The 23,074-nt window shown below is 39.9% G+C and overlaps 1 protein-coding gene across 1 annotated transcript in view; it reads right to left on the reverse strand.

Moving 5' to 3' along the window:
- Positions 1–23,074, reverse strand: part of FAM120A (family with sequence similarity 120A) — a 124,265-nt gene that overhangs the window by 21,032 nt on the left and 80,159 nt on the right. The window contains exons 10-12 of the mRNA XM_054977370.1: positions 22,383–22,557; positions 16,339–16,588; positions 4,048–4,162 (exon numbers count right to left, since the gene is read on the reverse strand). Of these exons, the coding sequence (XP_054833345.1) occupies positions 4,048–4,162; positions 16,339–16,588; positions 22,383–22,557 (540 nt within the window). The remainder of the gene's footprint in view (positions 1–4,047; positions 4,163–16,338; positions 16,589–22,382; positions 22,558–23,074) is intronic.

Below are 23,074 nucleotides of genomic sequence, written 5' to 3' on the forward strand. Positions count from 1 at the left end.
AAGATCATAAAAATACTGAGTAGTCCAATTCATTATTTAAACCTGCCGGTACTAAGGTGTTGAGCCTAAATATCCACCTTGCCTCCGCCTGTAATAAACGCCTGTTGGCATAGCCTGGGTTGTCAACAATCTCTAAAACTGTAAACTTCAACTCTCTTTCATTCTTATGGTGCCTTTGGAAATGCTGCGATAAAGGTGCTTCCTGATTCTGAGTCCTAATCTTAGAAATGTGTTCTTGGACCCTCAATCTGACCGGGCGCGATGTACTCCCCACGTATAATCTTCATATTAAGTTCACTCATCAGAGCCACTCGGAATGTATCACATTCTTGGATGTCGTGGTGTTTAAACGGACGGACACCCGGTTAGGCGTTAGACCTTTTAGAAAGCTGACGGACCGGGCAGCATATTTGGATTACTCCTCTTACCATCGGTTAAATTTGAAGAATAATATACCTTTTAGCCAGTTTCTACGCATCAAGAGGAATGCATCTCAAAGACAAGATTTTTTGCATGAAGCTAGAAACATGACTGCCGCCTTTAGAGCGCGGGGTTATCCAAACCATGTGATTGCACAAGCAAGGACACGGGCGGAGGCTATTCCACGCACTGACCTCTTGAAATATAAGGCCCGTGGTGAGCAGGTTGGGAACAATATTACATGGGCGATGGACTTTACACCCTTGGCAGGGTCGATCGCAGGCATTATTAAAAGATACTGGCACATGTTGCGAGATATCCCGGGGTGTACCCTTCCCCCACGTATCGAATTTAGACGAACCAGAAGCCTACGAGACATGCTGGTCCGTTCCGATTTAAAATCTCAGGAAACTGCTCGTAATTTGCCGCAGGGGCATTTTCCCTGCGGCCACTGCAACATCTGCCCGTTAAGCATCGACCTTAAAAATATATTGCATCCGAGAACTGGCCGCCCATTGTTCTCCAAATATTTTTCAACGTGTGCCTCCAACAACGTGGTTTACCTCATTCAATGCACTTGCACTTTATTATACGTGGGGAGTACATCGCGCCCGGTCAGATTGAGGGTCCAAGAACACATTTCTAAGATTAGGACTCAGAATCAGGAAGCACCTTTATCGCAGCATTTCCAAAGGCACCATAAGAATGAAAGAGAGTTGAAGTTTACAGTTTTAGAGATTGTTGACAACCCAGGCTATGCCAACAGGCGTTTATTACAGGCGGAGGCAAGGTGGATATTTAGGCTCAACACCTTAGTACCGGCAGGTTTAAATAATGAATTGGACTACTCAGTATTTTATGATCTTAGATTGGAGTATTTAAATAGGGCACGCCCACGAGACTTTTAGAATATTTATTGAAATGGTATATTTATTGAAATAGTATTTATTGAAATGGTATATTTATTGAAACACTGAAATTTTGGTTTATGAGGATTTAGGAAACTTAGACATGATATATGGAGTATTTACCGAATAATATTCATGAAATAGGAACGTATTAGTTACTGATATGTCTCTTTAAGCGCTGCCTTAGGTACTTACAAGTTGAAATTGATTCCTCTAAGTATTGATGGGATGATTGTATGGATCACTATATAAGTGGATATGGGAAATAATTAAGCACCCGTTCCACTGCGTCTCTCTTATTTCTTATTTCAACACTGGAGGTTGTGACAGCGGAGGAAAAGATGAGGGCAAGTACATTGTAAAAATTTTCTGTTATATTGTAAAAGAAAAAATTTTTTTGTTATATGTTAACATGGCCAGGTTTCTATTAGCAGCTTACCACATTATGGTTTATCATAGAAATAACGGCCTGAAGAAGGAAGTTGGCTGAAACGAGTAAAAGTGAAAGAGACCGGTTGAACTCGTCGCCGTGGACACTACTTCTAGTGAATTTAACAGCCACCGTTATCAGATTGTGGCATCGCTGCTATTATTGAACACTTTTTGGATACTGGGCTTGTATACACTTATGACGGTTAACTTGAATTGAAAAATTTATTTGGTTATTTACCAGTCTATTTATTGCGCATTGGATTGCAGTTTGGGACTATATGAGCATTATTATTACAGTTCAATTACAATTTATTACACTGTACTCATGAGCATTATTATTACAGTTTAATTTATTACACTGTACTCATTGATTGTAATTTGGAGTTCGTTACCACATTGTACCCATTGATTGCATTTTGGTACTTCCTTGAGCCTGCGTGCTCTCTTGGTTTTGTACAATTTAGGAAGTAGTTCCCTTCTAGTTTTTGGTAAGAAGCGTATCAGTTACATAAAAGTAGTTCTTGGTTCTTAAAGTTACTTCATTTAAACTCATTCACACAGATTTCTAAGGCTTCGCACACAGTTAGCCTCTTTCTCTGACTCAATATTTCTCACAGACGTGCTTAAAGTTACTCAGGCAGCACACAGCTGGCCTGCTTTTCCCTGACTCAATGTTTCTCTCAGACTTGCTTAAATTTACTTTAAATTTACACAGCTTGACTGCTTTATCTTGACTATTATTCACAGAAATATTAAACCTGCTCAGGCAGCACACAGCTGGCCTCTCTTTCCCTGACTGAGGGAAACATGCTCAGTTCAGGTTCCATACAGGTTATATTTCTCTCATAAATACTTCAACATACTCAGGCAGCACACAGCTAGCCTGCTTTCTTCTGGCTCAGTGTTCTTTCTCTCAGAACTTCTTAAATTTACTCATCTTACACATAGCTTGCCTGTTTTCTCGACTGAATCTTTCCCGCCCCCCACTCTCAGTCTAAACTGCCTTCACTCTGTCCACACTCTCAGTCATCAACCAATCATATCCCTGTCTTTCACCCCCCCTCTTCATCTATCTCACACCAAGCATTTAAAGATACATGCACACATTCACTTGAAATCATTACAGGGAGTTTCCCACACAGTAGAAATATAGTGTGGGATGGAAACCACCTTTGAGGGGGGTCCCCAAAGAGCAATCTCCCTGAAACTCAGGGGTGGGGTGGGAGGAGAGGTAGGAGCAGGTCCCCTAAAAATTGGGTGCATTTTGCCTGCAAAATGCCACCCCAAGCCACCTACAAAGCTCCCTTGTTTTTTCCCCATAGGGAATAATGGAGAGTGCAGGAGGATAGGGGCACCTTCTTTGGGAGGCCATAAAATGCCCCCCCCAGTGCAATCTCCCTGAAATTTGGGTGGGTGCGTGGGAGGAGAGGTAGGATTAGGCTCTCTGAAAACTGGGTGCATTTTGCTTGCAAAATGCCATCCCAAGCCACCAAGAAAGCCTCCTTGTTTTTCCAATAATGGAGAGTGGAGGAGGATGGGGGTACCTTCTTTGGGGGTCCAATCATTCTGAAATTTGGGGGGTTGTTAGAGGAGAGTTAGGAGAAGGTTCCTACCAAGTCTGGTGTGATTCAGAAAGAAAATGATGCTTTGGGAATCGCTTGATTCTGAATCTTTTTCCCGATTCGGGTAATCTGAATCGGGAAAACCGAATTTCCCTGGCTCTGCACACCCCTAATAAATACACAACAAGACTCCTGCAGTTGGAGAAAACAAGTCAGAATACCAAACATGCACTGGTTTCAGTGGATGATCCTCATGAAGGCACAGGATGACATCTGAGTCCTAGCACCTTTTGTGAGCAGCTGGACACTGGTGCATTCAATCCAATATGGATAATAGATGGACATATATTTATGTATGTTTTTAAGACTCATTTTATCATTTTAAATGGAAAAAGTTAAATATTCGTTTTGTTATATAAAAGCTATTTACTCTGTTCATTTACAAAAATGTTGGTAATGAAAAGGTTTCTCAAAAGCTTGTTCCTATGGTTTATGTGCAGTGATCCTCAGCTGGGAAAAAGTGGAAGAGGTTCCCCCCTCTGAATAGCAAAAGCTTTTTTTTAACCTCTAGAAACTGGGTATCACAATTTGAGTAATTAAAACTGGTGTGTAGCTGAAGCTAAGAACTCTTTGTGCCCCATATCTTACTTCACTGAATGGAAACCATATAGATCAATAAAACTACTGTACCAAGTTAATACACTTCACTGAAGTTTAACAATCACCTTAAGTTCTTGTAGTTGGTCAGGTTCATACAGTTTTGGAGATAAAGCTTGAGCCAGGAAGGCATCAAGTTCCTGGCGACGTAGTATTCGAACCCCAGGCCATTGCACCATATACCTAAAAAGGCAAAGTCTTGGATTCAGCACTGTTTGAAAAGTTCTGAAGTAATATTTATTTTTAAAATATATATCACAATAACGTGCTACAATGAATCTCACAATACCTTGGGAACAATCCAGCTAAAGTTGAAAATGAAAATCCCATTATTAATATGGGAAACATTTAAGCAAGTGCTTAATTTTTTCTCTGAAATCAATGGGATTCAGGAGCGATTATAACATTGGTGGGATCATGCAAAAAATACTGTATATACTGAAAGCTAGTCACATTGCTCCATGTAAATTAAAGAGTACACCACTTTTTCTTATACTTTTTGAGTTAATGTTCAAAGTCAACAACCCGTATCTATCTCAAGCAAGGGGATTACAAAAGCCTGAGCTGGGAAATTGAACACTACCGTGTGCATAAACTGGGTTGCTTCTTTAATCAGATGAAACTGAGAAAGGACACACATTGGGTTTTAAGGGACTAAACTTATTTTTGACACCAAGGATTGTATTCTTCCCAAGCAACTATAGTGACCTCTTTTTAGAGGAAGGATAATTGCAATGTTCTAGTTTGATTATGCTTTGTGTCCAACTGAAAATTTCCAGTCTCTCATGTGTTATATTATTTCTAATCATCTGATGACATGTATTAACTTTTTATTGATAAAAGCACACAAAGGAAGTAAGATTGATTGATAGATAATGACTGACTGGCAACTGATATATGCCATGCATATTTATATCTTATTTTTTTCTTCTATTTATTTACATTATTTATATGCCACCTCTTCAGAGTCCTGCTCAAGGCATCTTACAATAAAACCATGCCACAATATTATAATAAGCCACTGGACATAAGGAGCATAAAAACTATGGATGTTTAGTTTCTTTTTATGAAAAATCTACAAGAGGCAGGTTAACTCATAAGGCTGTAATGAAGAACATATGTCAAAAAAACCTCTTAATATTTCAGATTACAAAAGGGTTGGTTTGCATGCGGATATTCTAAGGACATCACTCAACATAAACATGAGGTCAAATATGTTAAACATAATATACGAAGGGTTGTATGAATTGATTTACAAACAGTGCCAATGGTTCAAGCAGAGAACCCGTCTCCAAAACTATGGCTCGGGTATTCTTGGATGAGAAATTAGTCTGGGAATCATTATGAGACTTTGTTTATGTAATTGTCATGGATATGGCTAGAACTATAGGGGAACAGTTGCAGGATATGACCAAGAAAGTTGTTCGAGACACCTATGCACACAGAAACAGGGCTAGCCCAGCCCCATAACTAAGGCCACAAAGGGAGTCTACAGGTCTAGAATAAAATAATCCTGGAGAGGGGCATAAAACAATAGAGTTACACAGTTGTATTGCCATGTGTAGATTAGAAGAGCCATCTAACTCATACCTCATACTAATGCATACAATGTACCATGACACAGGTGCAGGGAGTATCTGAGTATGAGTATCTGAAAGTAAAGGGCACTGGAGGAGTGTGCAGAAAATAGGGCAAACTTCACTGCACCACACAAATCTACACAGAGAGCAAACAGCACCGTGTGGGTATGAATCAATGTGACAGAGGCACAAGCTCCCCAAAAGACAACACAGTCAATGGCATTGGCTGTAGAGGTGCTCAAGAGATAACTAGAGAGCACTAAAGGGATGTGCAGGAAAAGGACAAACTGCACCAAACCACACAAGTGCACACACAGAGCGCTAACAGAGAAATGAGGCTCCCTGGGTGGGGCGGGGGCATAACCCAAACCAGAAGACAGACTTTCCAAAAAGCCGAGAAAGGAAGAAAAGCAAATAAAAGTGGGGCTTCCTGGGGAGGGGGTACACCCCCTCCTCCTAGAAAACAAACCAGAAGATTGGTCCTCCAAGGAGAAAAAGAAAAAAAGCAAACAAAACTCACTTAGAGAAGCAAGAACCCGGTTATACTCAAAGGCCTAAAACTAGCCTGGAGAGGGGGGAGGGAAGGTGAAAAGCTAAGACTAGGATTGGGGGGGGAGGGGGAAAAGCACCCTTTCCCAAACACCTCCCCAGTCCCCAGTAAGAAAAGGCAGCAAGAGAAAAAAAGGCTTTTCAGTCCTTTTTCAAGAAGCAAGAAGTGCACTGAAGTGCAGGCCAAAGATCCCAAGTTCCTGGCAATCCAACCAGCCAGCCAGCCAGCTCCCTAACCCACTTTCTGGAGAAAATGAAACCAGGAGTCACATGGCTTCCCCTAATTATGGGAAAAGCCAAGATTGAACAACACAGGAGAACTCTGGTTGGCAGAAAGACCTGCCTAACATGGTTTTGGAGGAAGAGATTTGTGTTACCATGGCTGCTGAAGGCCCATCTCCTCAGTTGCCTTAGAGATTCTCACCCTCTCCCCCTTTTCCTGGCTGGATTGGCCAGAAATGGGAGCTCTCTACATGGCAAGGACAGCTGCCAATCAAGCGTGGAGGCCTCAGATTGGGGTCAACCTAAAGACTGCCACCATTGCCTGGGTGATGGAGTGAATGGCTCCAAAGTGTCTGGCTTCCCAAAGCAGCAACGGAACAGCAAGTAAATTCGTTTGTTCTGTAAAAACGTGGAGACACGGAATGCGTTTCTTTGCAAACAAACCAGCTGTTCCATTCGGAATTTTGTTCCGTGTTTTGTTTCGTGCCCATCTCTAATCAGCATAGATCTAATAATTTCCTGCAATGTACGATTCAATTTTTTTAAACATCCATTCTGTTGCAGAGAATGGGGTACAGTGACTTTGTGCTCGATACCTTCCTGTTGTATAAATTTCTTGAAGTCCACATTACAGTATTCTCCTCCACCATCAGTACGTAATGCTAAAGGAGCTTTATCAAATCCGTTCTTAATAGTAGCAACATAAGATTTAAATTTTTCAAGTCTCATCTTTACTTTCAAGCACATATACATGACTACTTGCTTTTAGACTCCGTGAAGGTAAAAAAATATCTATTCTTTCCTGCAGATAAAGGCAAAGGACCCATAAGATTTCAATAGATCTCTTCCAGGAACTCTTTATCCTGTATGTTAGATTGTCCCCTATAACTGGGGGTGGTTCCCTTTGCTTTTATACAGATTTCACATCTTTCCCTAGCCTTATCACATTTAACAACATTAATTCCACATTCTGCCAATAGTTTTTCAACACTGCATATTCCTATGTGCTAATTTTGCATGCCATGAATAGAGAGAGTTTTTATCATTACAAACATCTTGCCTAGTTACACATACAGGCCTTTCTTCATCTACTACAATGTTTGAATCATCATTGACATCTACAATGTAATGGAACCCATCTATTTCATCAACCTTAAGTACAAGACCAGTTTTGTCATTAATAATTTTACCTGCATTTCTTTTAACTATTACAGTATAACCATTTTTAACAATTCTTAGTATGAAGGAGATTATTCGAGGCCTCAGGAACAAAAGCAACATTTGTTACTGTGAGATTCACCACTTCACCCTTAGAAGTGAGGACTCTCAAAGGTATAGTTCCAGTTCCAAAAGCATAGAGTCTCTGCTTGTTTGCTTGTAGCATCTTTGGTCTGTTCTCTGTGTCAAGTTCTCTGAAGCTTTCTCTGAATTGACAAATACGAATGAAACTGCCACTGTCAAGAAGAAAATGCCTTTTATCGTTCACACCTTGACAATCAGATATTTGAAACACTTGGTTGTTGTCATAGGCACTTGTACCATCACTGGGCCTTTGTGCCTTGTATTTGATCAGCCACGTGGTGGTCTGAAATTTCCATGACTACTAGAGTGTCCCCAGTCTCTGAAGGCCATTCTTTCAATGGAAACACTTGGACCTCTGGACCTATTACCTTCTGCATCTTTAAATCTGCAGTACTTATCTATATGCCCTGCTCTAGAGCACAAATAGCATCTCTTTCCTTTAGGATCAGATCTCATCCTTAGTACAGACATTTTATCAGGTGCATCATCTGCTGCCCTTTTAAGTCCAGTCTCTCTCAAATAAGCAATTGTATAATCCAAGTCCACTGTTGCATTGCATTCAAGCACAGCTTTCTGATTTGCAAAAGATGGTAGTCGGCTAAGCAATATGCATGTGTGGAACTCAGTCAGATATCTCTGCTCCTGCAGATTGAAGCTCTGAAATAAGCCTTAACATTTCATATAGGTGTGCATCAGTATTAGTTCCTTCTTTCATCCTCATACTATATAATTTCTCCTTTAGAAATCTCACATTCTTATTTGTTCTGTCAGAGTATTTTAAGAGCGCTGTATAAATCTTTAGCCGTTTCATTTTGGATTACAAAATCATAGAGGAACCATAGAGAAAAGACGCCCGACATTTTGGACTCTTTAAAAATTAATTTTTGCAAGAAGACTGGGACATTTGAAATAAAAAGACATTTAAATTTTACGCCACGGAGTTAAGGAAGAGAGCGGACTCGTGGGAGCGAGCCAAAGCAAGCCCCACGATGTCGAAAAAAGAGTGGCAATCGGCAATAGAAAACCTGGATAAAAAACTTTTAGATGTGATTAAAGAACTTAAGGACACGAAATTGGAGCTGATTAAAGAGGTTAAAGAGGTCAAACAGACAGTAAAATCGGAGCTGTCAGAAGTGAAAAAAGGTATGGAAACAATACAAAGTGAACTACAAGGAACGCAGCAGAGAGTTAAAACAGTAGAAGACGCGATGGAGAACTTAGCAGACACGCAACAAACAGAGATGAGACTGATGAGGGGAAGAATGGCGGTTGCAGAAACTAAACACATGGAGAAGCAGCTACGGTTTCGTGGCTTGCCAGAAGTGGAAGGAAAGTCAGCGCAAGAACAGATGACTGAGGTGTTAGCTGAATACCTGGGGAAGGAGGAGGAGGAAGTTGTGGCTATCCTAGATGTGGCATACCGTGTAAATTCGAGAATTGCAACCCAGAGGAAACTACCAAGAGACGTGATTGTGCAGTTTACGACACGAAATATGAAAGAGAAGATTGTGACAAAACAGTTTCAAGATCCATTGGAGATTGATGGCAAGACGATTATCATAATGAAGGAATTACCCAGGTCAGTGTTATTAGATCGGAAAAAATATAAAGTGCTAATTCAGATCTTGAAGGACATGAAAATCAGGTACAGATGGGAGTTACCAGAAGGTGTGTCCTTTGAGTTTGGAGGGGCCAAAAAGCGTATCAGATCTGAGCGAGAGATGGAGCGATTTATAAGGGACAATGAAAAGGACTTACCAACAAGATCATGAGTATGGAGTGTAAAGTTTTATCTTGGAATGTAAATGGACTAAACTCACCAAACAAGAGAAAAAGTATTTTCCACTGGCTATTAAAACAAAAATGTGATATTGTTTGCTTGCAAGAAACCCATATTCGAAAGCAGGATGCAAAATATTTAAAAATGGGGAAACTGGGCAATGTATTTGTAGCGGCCTCTAATAAGAAAAAAAGAGGAGTGGTGTTGTACATAAAAGAGGAGCTACAGCCAAAATTTGTAATAAAAGATGTGGAAGCCAGATTTATAGCAGTGGAATGTACATGGAACTTAAAAAAAGTGTTGGTAGTCGGAATTTATGCACCTAACGGTGCAAAAGAGAGCTTCTTTGAGGATTTGAGGAAGCAATTAGATGATCTTTCATACGACCAGATAATTCTTGCTGGAGACTTCAATGGAGTGACTAACTTGGAACTAGATAAAAAGACATCAACTGTACAAAAGAAAAGAGGATTGTTACCAAAGCTTTTTTTTGAGCTGATACAGCAGGAGACTTTAGAAGACGTATGGAGAAGAGAAAATCCTAAAAGTAGACAATTTACTTTTTACTCTTCAAGACACTGTACACTATCGAGAATTGATATGATCTGGGCCTCAAAAGACTTAGCGTTATGGACTAAGGAGGTAGAAATAATGCCGATGGTAGGCTCAGATCATAATCCAATCATGTGGAAATTAGGGAGGAGGAGAAAAAGGAAAGCATGGAGAATAAATGAGGATTTGTTACAGGAAGGAGAGAACGTGGAGATGTTGAGAAGAGAGACAAAGTTCTTCATACAATATAACGTGAATAAAGAAGTACCAACTGACAAAGTTTGGGATGCCTACAAGGCGGTAATAAGGGGCATACTAATGGACTTAAATGGCAGAGTGAGAAAAAAGAAAGAGGAGAAGAGACAAGAGATTGAGGAGAAAATAAAAGCCAAAGAAATACAGTTAAAAAAGAGACCAGGGAAAAAGAAATTATGCCAGGAAATTAAAATACTTCAAGAACAGCTGACAGCAATGAATAATAAAGAATTGGAGTGGAACCTTAAAAGATTGAATCAGAAAGTGTTTGAAGGAGCAAATAAACCTGGGAAGTATTTGGCATGGCAACTAAAAAAGAGAAGGGAAAAGAAAATAATAAACAAAATATGTGAGGACAATAAAACGTATCTGGAACAGACTACCATTAGTAGAGCCTTTTACAAATTCTATGCTAAGTTATACAATAAGAAAGAGGTGAATAAAGAATCAATAGCGACATATTTGGAGAAAATGAAACTCCCAGTAATTTCGGAAGCTTGGAGAAATAGACTGAATAATGAAGTAACGGATGAGGAAATAAGTAAGGCAATACAATCTGCAAATCTGGGAAAGGTGCCAGGGCCAGATGGACTTACGGCTAAATTCTACAAGACAATGGCCAACGAACTGGCACCATTCCTAAAAGAGGTGATCAATGGAGTTTTAAAGGATCAACGGATTCCAGGTACCTGGAATGAAGCGAATATATCACTGATCCCTAAAGAAGGCCAAGACTTGACAAACGTGAAAAATTACAGACCTATATCGTTACTCAATAATGACTACAAAATCTTTGCGAAGATATTGGCGGAGAGACTGAAGGGGTGGCTTTCGGAAGTTATTGAGGAGGAACAAGCAGGCTTTTTGCCAGACAGACAAATCAGAGATAACTTGAGGACAGTGATAAATGCTATTGAATACTATGATAAGCGTTGTGATAAGGAGGTTGGCTTCTTCTTTGTTGATGCTGAAAAGGCGTTTGATAATTTAAACTGGGACTTTATGTTTGCCACTATGGAAAAGCTACAAATGGGAGAAAGATTCATTAGAGCAATTAAGGAAATTTATAGAGACCAGAATGCAGCAATTGTGGTGAATGATGAAGTGACTAAGAAATTAGCTATAAGTAAAGGAACAAGACAAGGTTGCCCGCTGTCTCCGCTGTTGTTCATTTTGGTATTGGAGATCCTGATGATACAAATACGACAAGATGAAGAAATCCGTGGAATAAAAATAAAGGATTATTCTTATAAGGTCAGAGCATTTGCGGATGACATAATGCTAATTGTAGAAGACCCAATGGAGAACATGCCAAAAGTGATAGATAAGATTAAGGAGTTTGGGGATCTGGCAGGTTTTTACATTAATAAAAAGAAATCAAAGGTATTATGCAAAAACATGACTAAGCAAAAACAACAATCGCTAATGGAAATAACGGAATGTGAAGTAACAAATAAGGTGAAATATTTGGGAATTGAACTGACTGCAAAGAACATAGACTTATTTAAAAACAACTATGAAAAACTATGGACTCAGATAGAGAGAGATCTGATTAAATGGAATAGATTGAATTTGTCATGGGTGGGAAGGATTGCAGCAGTGAAGATGAATGTGTTACCAAGAGTAATGTTTTTGCTACAGACAATACCAATCATCAGAGACTCTAAGCAATTTGAAAAATGGCAGAGGAAAATATCAGACTTTGTATGGGCAGGCAAGAAGCCTTGAGTGAAAATGAAAGTTTTACAAGATGTAAAAGAAAGAGGCGGAATGCAACTGCCCAATCTAAGACTTTACCATGACGCAATTTGCCTAGTGTGGTTGAAAGAGTGGATGACGTTAAAGAACAAGAAACTACTAGCCTTAGAGGGATATAAAAAAATATTTGGATGGCACGCATACCTATGGCATGATAAAGTAAAGGCGAACTCGATGTTCCTGCATCATTATATACGGAGAAGTTTATATACAATCTGGAAGAAGTACAGAATCTATTTACAAGAAGGAACCCCTATGTGGGTAGTTCCATATGAGGTGATAGACCCGAGAGCTGTTGATAATGAGCAACAATGTTTAACTTACAAAGAAATAACTAGAATTGAAACATCTAAACCCAGAATAAAGACTCAGGAGGAACTATCACCTTATTACGATTGGTTCCAGTATAGACAGATTAGAGATTTATATAACTCGGACTCTGTAAAGGGAGGTATACGAACAGAGAATTCGGAACTTGAGCAGACCCTTTTTAAAGAGGATAAGAAAAGAATATCCAAGGTATACCAAGTACTGTTGAAATGGTATACTGAGGATGAAATAGTTAAAGTGCAAATGGTGAAATGGGCCATAAACTTCAACAAAGAAATAACAATGGAGGCATGGGAATACTTGTGGAAGACTACAATGAAGACAATGACATGCACCAGCATTAAAGAGAACATTTACAAAAAGATTTATCGTTGGTACATGACACCAAAGAAGATTGCGCTAGGGAATTTGAACACTTCTAATAAATGCTGGAAATGCAGGAAACATGAGGGCTCCCTCTATCATATGTGGTGGACGTGTGAGGTAGCTAGGCAGTACTGGGGGGAAATAATAAGAGAAATGAGTGAGATTTTACAATTTCAAGTAAATAAGAACCCAGAACTCCTGCTACTAAACTTGGGAATGGAGGGAATTCCAGCCCATTATAGGACGTTGATATTCTACATGACGGCAGCAGCTAGACTTTTGTATGCGCAAAAATGGAAAGTACAAGAAGTGCCAACTATTGAAGATTGGATTTACAAATTGCTGTATATGGCAGAAATGGATAAAATGACAAGAAAACTGAGAAATCTGGACTCAGGACAGTTTAACACAGACTGGGAGAAGCTGAAACAATATTTGGAGAAGAAATGGGAGGTGGGAGGAGAACTGTGGCAGTTTGAGAACTATTGAAGTATAATAAAATGCAGAGGGGGGTGACTCTACCGGGGGGGAGAAGAGGTAAAAGTGAATCTCTAAGCAGCTATGTTATTAGATTGATATATATAGAATAATAAATAGAATAATGATAGAAAACAACTAATCATAAGGGTTAACTATAAGGATTGATTAACTAATAATATTTTCTTTCTGATTCTGTATAATGTACCAAACTGAATATGTTTATCCGAAGGTATATATGAGTCAAATTGATTGATATCATATATAGATTTATGATTGAAGGGAATAGAAATATTAATGTAAACAAATATAACTAAAACAGAAAGAAGAAGATAGAATGAATAATATATAGAGTATAAATTAAGCTGGTTGATTTATATGAATGTATGGTTTACATAGTTTACATAGTTTACGTTATATAGAAATATTTGAAAATGGAATTATGGGATAAATTGTTTATCCATTATGGGTACAGAGCATTAAAAATAGTTAAAGAAGTATTGCTTAGAATAAAGGGAGAATATATATTTGATTAGATAGAGGAATATATAAAGAGTAAGGGAAAAGGGACAAAGGGTTGGAAAACTGTTGGAAGTCAACAAAAAAGGGGGGGAAAGGGAGGGGGTTAGAAATTGGGAAATGGGAAAATCGACTGTGATGTGTAAATATATGATCCTAACCCAATAAAATTTTTTTCAATAAATAAATAAATAAATCTTTAGCCGTTTCATGCTCGGTTACTAATGGGCTCTCATGATCTCCTATGCAGGAGTATATAGTCATTAAGGCTCTTGCCTCTTTGCTTTTGTATTCATTCTGCTCTGGCTGACTTTCAAGCATAGCTTTATCTATTGCATCCAAGCAGTCCTGGACTTGGAGAGAGACTCTTAATCTAGCATTCAACATTTGAAAGTTTTTCTTGTTTAACTTTGGAATTGAAAATATGCCATTGTTATGCTGGCTCCCACCTGGTGGAACTCTCTGGTCCTTTTCGCACTTATGGTTTAAACTGCCATTCATGAGCAGTTGTCTTGATTGCACTGGCTTTGGCATGGCACTCCCACGTTCTACAATGTCCAAGGCAGTTTCGATTTGCCATCTTGTTTTTCATTTTAGACTGGCTTTGAAGCCTCGATGCAGTTTCAGGCTTTCGGGGCTTTGCAATTCACATCACACTTTAAAAACAAAACCCTTTGAGCATGCATGTAACATTGCAATGTTGGATCCCCCCCGGCCCGCTTTTGTTGGTTCGGCTGCCCCCTGCCCACTGGAGAGGCAATTGGTGGCAGAGTTCTGGGGGAAACATGTATCACTCTCATCTATTTTTTTAAAAAGCCAAGCCAGGAAAGGGTTAAAATGCTGCTGCTTCTTTCCCTCATTTTTGGTTTTTCTGACATTGGCAGAAGACACCAGGAGGGAAGGAAAAGCAGCCGTTTAACTCTTTCCTGGCTTTTAAAGCCAGGAGAAATGAGAAGTAATGTTATAACACTTTCCTGGCTTTGAAAAAAAAATAAAAGAGTGTGCTCACACCATTGAGGGAGGAAGGGGAAAGCAGCCATTTAACCCTTTCCTGGCTTTTCAAGCCCGGAGGGATTAAGCAGTAATGTTTCAACATAGCAACATTATAAATCATTCCTGGCTTAAAAAAAAAAGTGTGTGTGTGCACATATCCTAGAGGGAGGAAGGAAAAGCAGACTTTTAACCCTTTCCTGGCTTTTAAAGCCAGCAGGGAATAAGCAGTAAGGTTAAGAATCGTTCCTGGCTTTGAAGAAAAAATAAGAGAGTGTATGCATACCTGGGAGGAAGGAAGACAACAGAGAAGCAGCCTTATGACCCTTACCTTGCTTTACTGAAAAAAATGGCAGAAAAGGCGTTCAGAGAGCTGAGGAGGGTAGGAGTGGTTATTTCTGCACAGACCAATCAGCTCCCGAGAAAAGCAGAGGGAGGAGAAGAGAGTTCACAATGACATTAAGCGTGCCAGCCGTGACTTGGCAGCGGCTTCAAAATAACACTGCAGTATGTTCGCACGGGGAAAAATTGGGGATACCACAGACAAACATCAGTAGTGTCCCATGACTACTTTGCAAGTGTGAAACTCCTGCAAAGATGAGAAGTAGAACAGATGCTGAAATGCTTTAAAGTCTGAGTGTGAAAAAGCCCTCTGTCTGTTGACATGCGGGCCTGCCAAGACCTTCTATCTTTTCGGCAGGCCTGTAAGACAGAGATATTCTGCCAGGCATATGTCTGGGGCCATTTTTAGGTCATCTATTGAGCCTCCCCTCCAGTTTCCTGTTTGAATGCTGCCCCCCCCCTCCTATTCCCTTCCCTTTCCCTCTGTGTATAGGTGGGAGGGATGGTTGTTTGTTGAAGACTGCCATCTTGGGCATTGAAATCTATATTTTATGACTGTATGTTTCCAGCTTGATTTTAAATTGTACCTTATGTGTGATGTAACCTGCCCTGAGCCCACTCATGGGGAGGGCTAGACAAAAAAAAAATCAAATAAATTAAAAATATTAACACGTTCTGGATCCCTATAAATAAAGCTAAACGGATACAGAGCTTCTTCTTTGGAAGGGCTCCTTGCCTGTGACCTTCTTATCTTTAGGTAAGATACTTTTTGAAGTCATGTAATTGCTCTCCTTAATGGTCTTTGTACTTGTTATAATGGATGGTATGATTTTCTGCTGATTGAGTTGTTATTAAGAATACTAAGTAGACATGCTGTAATAATAAAAGTATAAAAAGGAAGCAGAAACTCTATAATTGTATTACCTGTGTAATATACCCAATAACAAGCCTAAGATGTTATCTGTGATGTACCTCCTGCCAGGAGTTAAACGATTTGATATAAGAAAGCTAACTAGACACTTAGGGTTTCTTAAGTGCATGCTGTATCTGAATCAGGCCTGACTAGTCATCCAGAACATAATGTTTTGCAGTTTTTATAATGAAAATAAAAAGGCTATATTGAAGAACTTGCTTGCAAAGAACAGGGCTACATGTAGAGTGCTGGCCATCACGCCAATAAGAAGATGCAGAAAAATGAGGACATTACTTCTATGTACGTTAAAAGAAATAGTGAGAAACTGTTAGAAACAACAGAAGAACAATTTAATGTGATTTCAAAGCCATGAATTCTACTCACAGTAAAGAGGCAAATCAAGTAATCCTTGGTAAACACTCACCTTAATACACAACAGAGCACCATAAGGTGAGTGGGCACATTAGTTGGGTTTAGCATTGCTGGTGTGTCTGACCTCATACAGGCCAAGAATGCTCTCATCCTTCGATTCTTGTCCTCCACTGCTTTCCCCAGCCACAGTTTTTTCAAATTTGGACAAGTCCATTCCCTGAATGCAAGAGCTTCTACCAACTCAGGAGTCTGGGGAGACTTTCCTTTGTAAGCGGCCCATTCTTTAATGATCACTGGTGAAACTACAAAAAAAAAATTTTTTTTTAAAGCCAAATAGTTTCAACTTTGTATTTGGATAGCCAAGCAACTTACCAGCTAATAATAATAAGCCTAAAATTTATAAATGCACATTAAAAATATAGTTTAAAGATTAACCTCATTAAGACTGTTCTAAAACTCAACAAAAACTGTATTTTAAATTTACAGAACACCATATATCTGACTACTAATACTTAATGAGTCAATATATTCAAAGTTAATAGTCTTAAATTCTAATGAGTTATATGTAAAAAATTAAGCATAAATTTGCTTCCCCCCCCCCCCACAACATTGGGCTGGATCCAATGAAGAATTTTCATGGACAGAAAGTGGAGCATTTTTCACCAATCCCCTTTTTTATGGCACCCACCCATGCTGTTCCTGGGAATCTTCTTTTCTCCCAAATAATATTTCAGGAGCCATTTTAATCTGGAGTGTGTATAAAACAAAAAGTCACACCGACAGAAAGTAATCCAAGGCTTCACTGAAACTCTATGTAGTTGATAGCTGAGATTAAAAGGTTGATCCCAACATCGGGCTCAATCACATTTGCTTTAAGTAGCCCTCAGAGCTACACTTGCTCCCTCCCTCTTCTTTTAGCACACTGCAACCAATTAAGATTAATTTGGAGAGCAGATAGTCCTGCTGTCAGATAAGCAGAGTAGTAGGATGTTGCCTGAGATACATGATCTTGGGCAACAAAAGCATGATATACGTTCATAATGTTGAGACTGCTGAGACCAGAAAAGAAGATGCTGAAACAAGCCTGGTTACGAAAATATTGGTGCAAGATCATTTCTGCAGTTTATAAGACTCAGCTACTAATTCCATCTTCAGATATGACGTTTTTAGAGTAATCAAGGTAACATCAACCACTACTAGAACCTTATCCAGGATATTGTTAAACTGCAAACTGCATTTGAGATGAAATGCTAATAGTGCTTCTGTCAACTAAAAAGTTGTAAGGAATGTGTTTTCTGACAGGTAGACTAAGGTTGGCACTACACAGCTTGTGTTTAGAAACCCTTGTAGCAGATACTATTTACACAGGTGAATCAATATATGGAAGGAGTGCTTAGCCCACTTTCTGTTGACTCCACTACATCTCATTAGACTCACTGTTCCTTTGATGCAGAGTACACATCCTAATAAATAAGTAATTCCTCTCACTGAATCTGAAGGTAGAACAACTCTCCATCTGCCTCTTTCATCCATAGTGGCCAATCACTCTGCTATTTGAGACTTCAGCAGCCAAATGAGTGACCAACCACTAATCAATTTCAAAAGAGACTAAATAAGATGTGAAAAAGAAAAAAATGTGTTCACTGAGTCAATTGAAACAATGTATAGTAAAAGAAGGTACCCTCATTCTAAAAAGACAGGGGCAACCCAAAAACGTGGACATACCTGTCCATCTAGAGTATATTTGGATGCAGGCCCTAGGCCAATCTTGTCTACAAAAAAGATACTATGTGTTGTGATGATCTGCAAGGCTGCCATGTACTGTCTTCTATACCAACATACAAAGGCATTTAAGGTAGCATTGTATGTGGTGTGGGAGGAAAACCATACAGTGGATAAAGATGGATGTATGAACATCAATTTCCTCTTCTCCTGAAAATTTGGTTAAAATCTTTCCTCCTTATGGAAATAAAAAGATCTATTTATTGCGCTCCAAATCAAAGAAAAATAAGTTGAAAGATCAAGTTTCATGGTTCCAGACCTACTGGTCAAGACTCTGCCAGCCCTTCTGGTGGCTTCTGGTCTAGTCCCCTTCTTAAATGGAATACATTAGGGTCTATTCATGCTAAAATAGGTCCTGTTCCTCCTGCAGTTTCTGCAGTTAGAGAATTATAGCACATAATGTCAAGACAGTATCGATTTGACCCATTTCCGTGTGCTAAATTAACACTCTGAACCAATCTAGATCTAAAAAAACTAGGAAGGGTTTGGACAGTCATTTTCTCAGTAGAGGTCTAGATATGACTAGGGGTGTGCAACACCAAAAAATTCAGGTTTCCCACTTCGGGTTTACCTGAAGCAGGAAAAAGCTCCGGAATTACAAGAACCCCAAAGCGGCAAGCCACTTTGGAATTCTGGTATTTAGCTCGCTTCGGTATACTCCATAAAGATTCAGAGCATACTGAAGTGAGGGGGAGCAACTCACCCTCACCCCCTGGGAACCCCACCCCCCACATACCTGGCAAGCAGGGAGAGGGGAGGCTGATCAGCTGGGAAGCAGAGCCGGCTACGGCAGGCCCTCTCCCGCAGCAGCCAGCTGGGCGGCGAGGAAGCACAAAGCCAGCTCCTGTGGGCCCTGCCACCTCCTCTGCCACTGTGCAGCCCCTTAGAGCAGGGGGAAGGTTGGAGCCGGCTTCTCTGGCTCTTTCCGCTCCTCAAATGGCTGCTGTGGCAGCCATTTGAGGGGCAGAAGGGGCCTTCTCTGCCTCCTCTGCTGCTGCATGACCACACAGGGCGGCCGGATGGAGAGAAGAAGGGAGAGCTTGAAGGGTAGAAAGCTCCACACGCCATTCTCGAACAGCGTGCGGAGCCTTGTACCCTTTAAGCTTTTCCCCTTTCCAGCCGGCTCAAGGGAAGGGGGAGAGAGCTTAATGGGTAGAAGGCTCCGCCTGCCGTTCTCAAACAGCGCACAGAGCCTTGTACCCTTGAAGCTTTCCCCCTTTCCAGCTGGCTGGAGGGAAGGGAGGAGCGCCTAATGGGTAGAAGACTCCATGCACATGGAGTCTTGTATCCTTTAAGCTTTCCCCCTTTCCAGCTGGCTGGAGGGAAGGGAGGAGAGCTGAATGGGTAGAAGACTCCACGCACCGTTCTTGAACAGTACCCTTGAAGCTTTCCCCCTTTCCAGCTGGTTGGAGGGAAGGGGGGAGAGCTTAAAAGTTAGAAGGCTCCACGCGCTGTTTGCGAATGGCGCAGGGAGCCTTGTACCCTTTAAGCTTTCCCCCTTTCCAGCCGGCTAGAGGGAGGGGGTAGAACTTAAAGGGTAGAAGGCTTCCCGCGCCGGCATTGGGAGTGTTTTTCCCTTTAAACTCCCCCCCTCCAGCAGGCCCAGAAGGCCCTTTAAACTTCAGCTGGCCTGTAGGCCAGCTGAAGTTTAAAAGGCCCCGAAGCTTCCTGAAGCAACCTGAATTGCTTCGGGAAGCTTTGATTTGGGTGTTCCGAATCAGGGCCAGCATGCTGTCCCCGATTCAGAAAACCTGAATCTTTAAAGATTGGGTCCGATTCGTGATTTTTTTCTGAATCGGAAACCCGAAGCGCACACCCCTAGATATGACTTGACAACTTCTACTGAATGACAATATTTACAACTGCAACATCTGTTGGTATCTAAACATGGCCCTACAACATTGTTTCAGAGACCCTCATGCTCCTGGAAATTCTCATTGAATCAATGCAGAAAACAAATTACCACATAACCTAATGCAGAAACTTCCTGCAGAGGCACATGTGCAAATCTACACAAACTAACTTGGAGTGTATTGCCACCTATGATACAAGGGAATCCTGGAGGCTGAGTCTCAGGTATTCAGAACTGCAAGGATGTCTAGTTATATGGAAACTATGCTTTACAAACTCCTAGCTACTTCTAAGACACCACAGTCTTCCCAGGAAATACTATGGAAAAAGCCATTCTGGCTATCGTGGATGCAGAATGCTTATTTCCCAATATTCCACTTAAAAATTTGATAAAATTTGTGTTGCTATTGAACTTTGTGACACGTCCTCTACCTACAACTATTTTTAAGCCAGCGACACTATCCGTAATAACATGCTTTATTAGTTTTAATTCTAAATCAACCTACAACCAGATCATACCAAATCTTACAGGATTAATACATATTTATACAATATATTACACTCCATCTCTACAGTTCAATTGTATTTGTGTAGTCTTTTCATTACTGTTAGCCTATTATTTCTGTAAGTCTACTTTGTTTAATTTTGATAATCATTTTCTTTTCTCGCTATTTTGGGTCCTATCTTCCTAGACTATAATTAAATTCTTATTCTGTATTTTAATTCAATCCACATATAAAAGGGGATCCATCTTTGTTTACAATCGTGTCTGTTTTTTCTTTTATTAATTCTGTTAGTGTGTCCAATCCTGCAGTCTCCAAAATTTTTTATATCAGTTCTTCTTTTGTTGGTATATCTGTGTTCTTCCAATGCCTGGCGTATACTATTCTTGCTGCCATAACTATATGAATTATCAAATATCTAGTTTCCCTATGCATCCCTTCCGGTATAATATTTAGTAGAAGCATTTCAGGTTTAAAAGGTATAGTCTTGCCTAGTGCCTCTTGCAATAGTTCATGTATCATTTTCCAATATTTCATCACCTTTTTACACAAAGCCAGCGACACTATCATAGATATCTGGTGCACTCCTGCATTTATGAGAAACTTAACGACTTATAAAAAGGGTATCTAGGAGTGCCTTTTATCTCTGATGCAGAGGAGTTAGCCGTGTTAGTCTGTGGTAGCAAAATCAAAAAGAGTCCAGTAGCACCTTTAAGACTAACCAATTTTATTGTAGCATAAGCTTTCGAGAATCAAGTTCTCTTCGTCAGATGCATGATACAGAGACTGGTCAAATATAGAAGAGGAGGGAGAGAGTTTTTTTATATCATACACTGGGGTGTATGTAAAAGGAGATCTGTGAAAAATTTCTTTTGAGATTTCAAAAACTTTTACCCCACTATCAAGAGGAGCTTGGCCAGTTCATACAGCAGGTTTATTCTTGAAACACCAATATATGTCTATGAAATGGGCACTTTATACAGGAAAGTCAATTGACTGCCACACTTGCCTACATTCCAGCTGCCATTTCAAACACAGCACGTTTCACTGTCTACAGCAAAACTGTAAGATATAACAGCATCTTCTCCAGATCTTCAGAGAAGGCAAACACAGGATTTAAATCATACATTCCAAAATTACAACAAGAATTTGGGGATGTAAGAGAAATAAATAAGACCCTAAGAAAGATAAACAAGTGCCAAACAGAGACAATAACATAACTTTTATGATACATAAAGGTATTTTGGAAGTGACAAACAACCTTAGGTTAACTTTTAAAAATCATGGAAGTAAGGTAATTTTAACCATATATTAGAAATTAAGCTGCCAGAAGGCATTCTCAAAAAACACACACAACCCACTCACCCAATTTACACTCAAAGGTGAGTGGCTCAGTTAAGACATTACAGCAAACCATGATTAAGAAAGCTTAACAGTACCTTGATGTATTTCAATCAATAAATCATGAGTTGTGATGACAAAAAAGAATCTGAAACCATGATTTAAAGTGTATCTACAAACCATAATTTGTGCTCTCTGTGGTTTGATGTTCAAAGCTGACAAACAAGTCACGGCCACAGCCGTGCAACTTACTGTATTTCTACTCACTAGCACAGAAATATACGCCTGGTAGAAAATGAAAGCAGACCAACAGCTCTAAGCCATGTTTTGCTTGTATGTTTGGATACTCTGAGTAATGAGTTGGAACTATGCTTGTAGAATCAATCTTTCCTACCTCCCCGCTTCCTCTTTTCAGCTCTCTGAAAAATGGGCTCTGTAATAGCGTGGGTGTGACATGGGGTACTGGTGAGAATTCTCCTATGTGAGTGCCCTTCTGCTTGTTGAAGAGGGACTGAATCCAACCCAGTTTATTCTCAGCTGTAGTTAATAAAAACCATGGTTTTGTGACATCTGAACTGAGTTACTGTTTGAAGGTAACAACAGAAAGGCAAATACATACATTCTGGAGGAAGTCTGTTCTTTCTAAAAGCAAGCCTCTCTGTTTTTTTCCTGCTTTCTGCCAAACTGAACAGGACACCGTAAACATACTGACGAACTGGCCTATAGAGAAGAGCAGCAGGAGGCAGGTCTTTGTTTGCTTCATCTTCAATGGAAACTGCAATTTTGATTTCACCCTGTACATTAAACAAAATAGTAAGAAGCACAAACACTAGCAGATTCAGTTGGGATATCAAAGCCTACTTAATACCTTAGTAAGACTGAGGGGTACCGTAAGATCTCAATTTTTATATTCTTTAGTCACTTAAGCCTTTCCAACAAGCAAATATTGAATTTCAAGAGTAGTTAATGAGAAAATAAAGAAGCTTTAATTTATAAGAATGCAAATGCAAAATATCAATGGTAGTCACAAGGCTATACAAGTTTATCACAAAACACCGAGAAATCTATCTACTACTAAAGAATGCTAAGAACTTCAACTTTAGTTTAGCAAATTTAGTGAGTGTGGAAAGATAGTTGCCAGTTATTTAAGATCTAGGCTGAGCTTTAGTCTCCATCCTGTTGAAGGTTCATAAAGGCTGGGCAAGCCCACCTGCCCACTGCTCAGCTGGGCAGGGAGAAGGCCGTCTCCCTCCCCATCGCCTCCACTGGCTGCAGGGCCACACTACACCTCCCTGCCGCTCCGTGGTCCTC

This window comes from Eublepharis macularius, chromosome 4 (assembly GCF_028583425.1).
Source record: "Eublepharis macularius isolate TG4126 chromosome 4, MPM_Emac_v1.0, whole genome shotgun sequence".
NCBI lineage: Eukaryota > Metazoa > Chordata > Lepidosauria > Squamata > Eublepharidae > Eublepharis > Eublepharis macularius.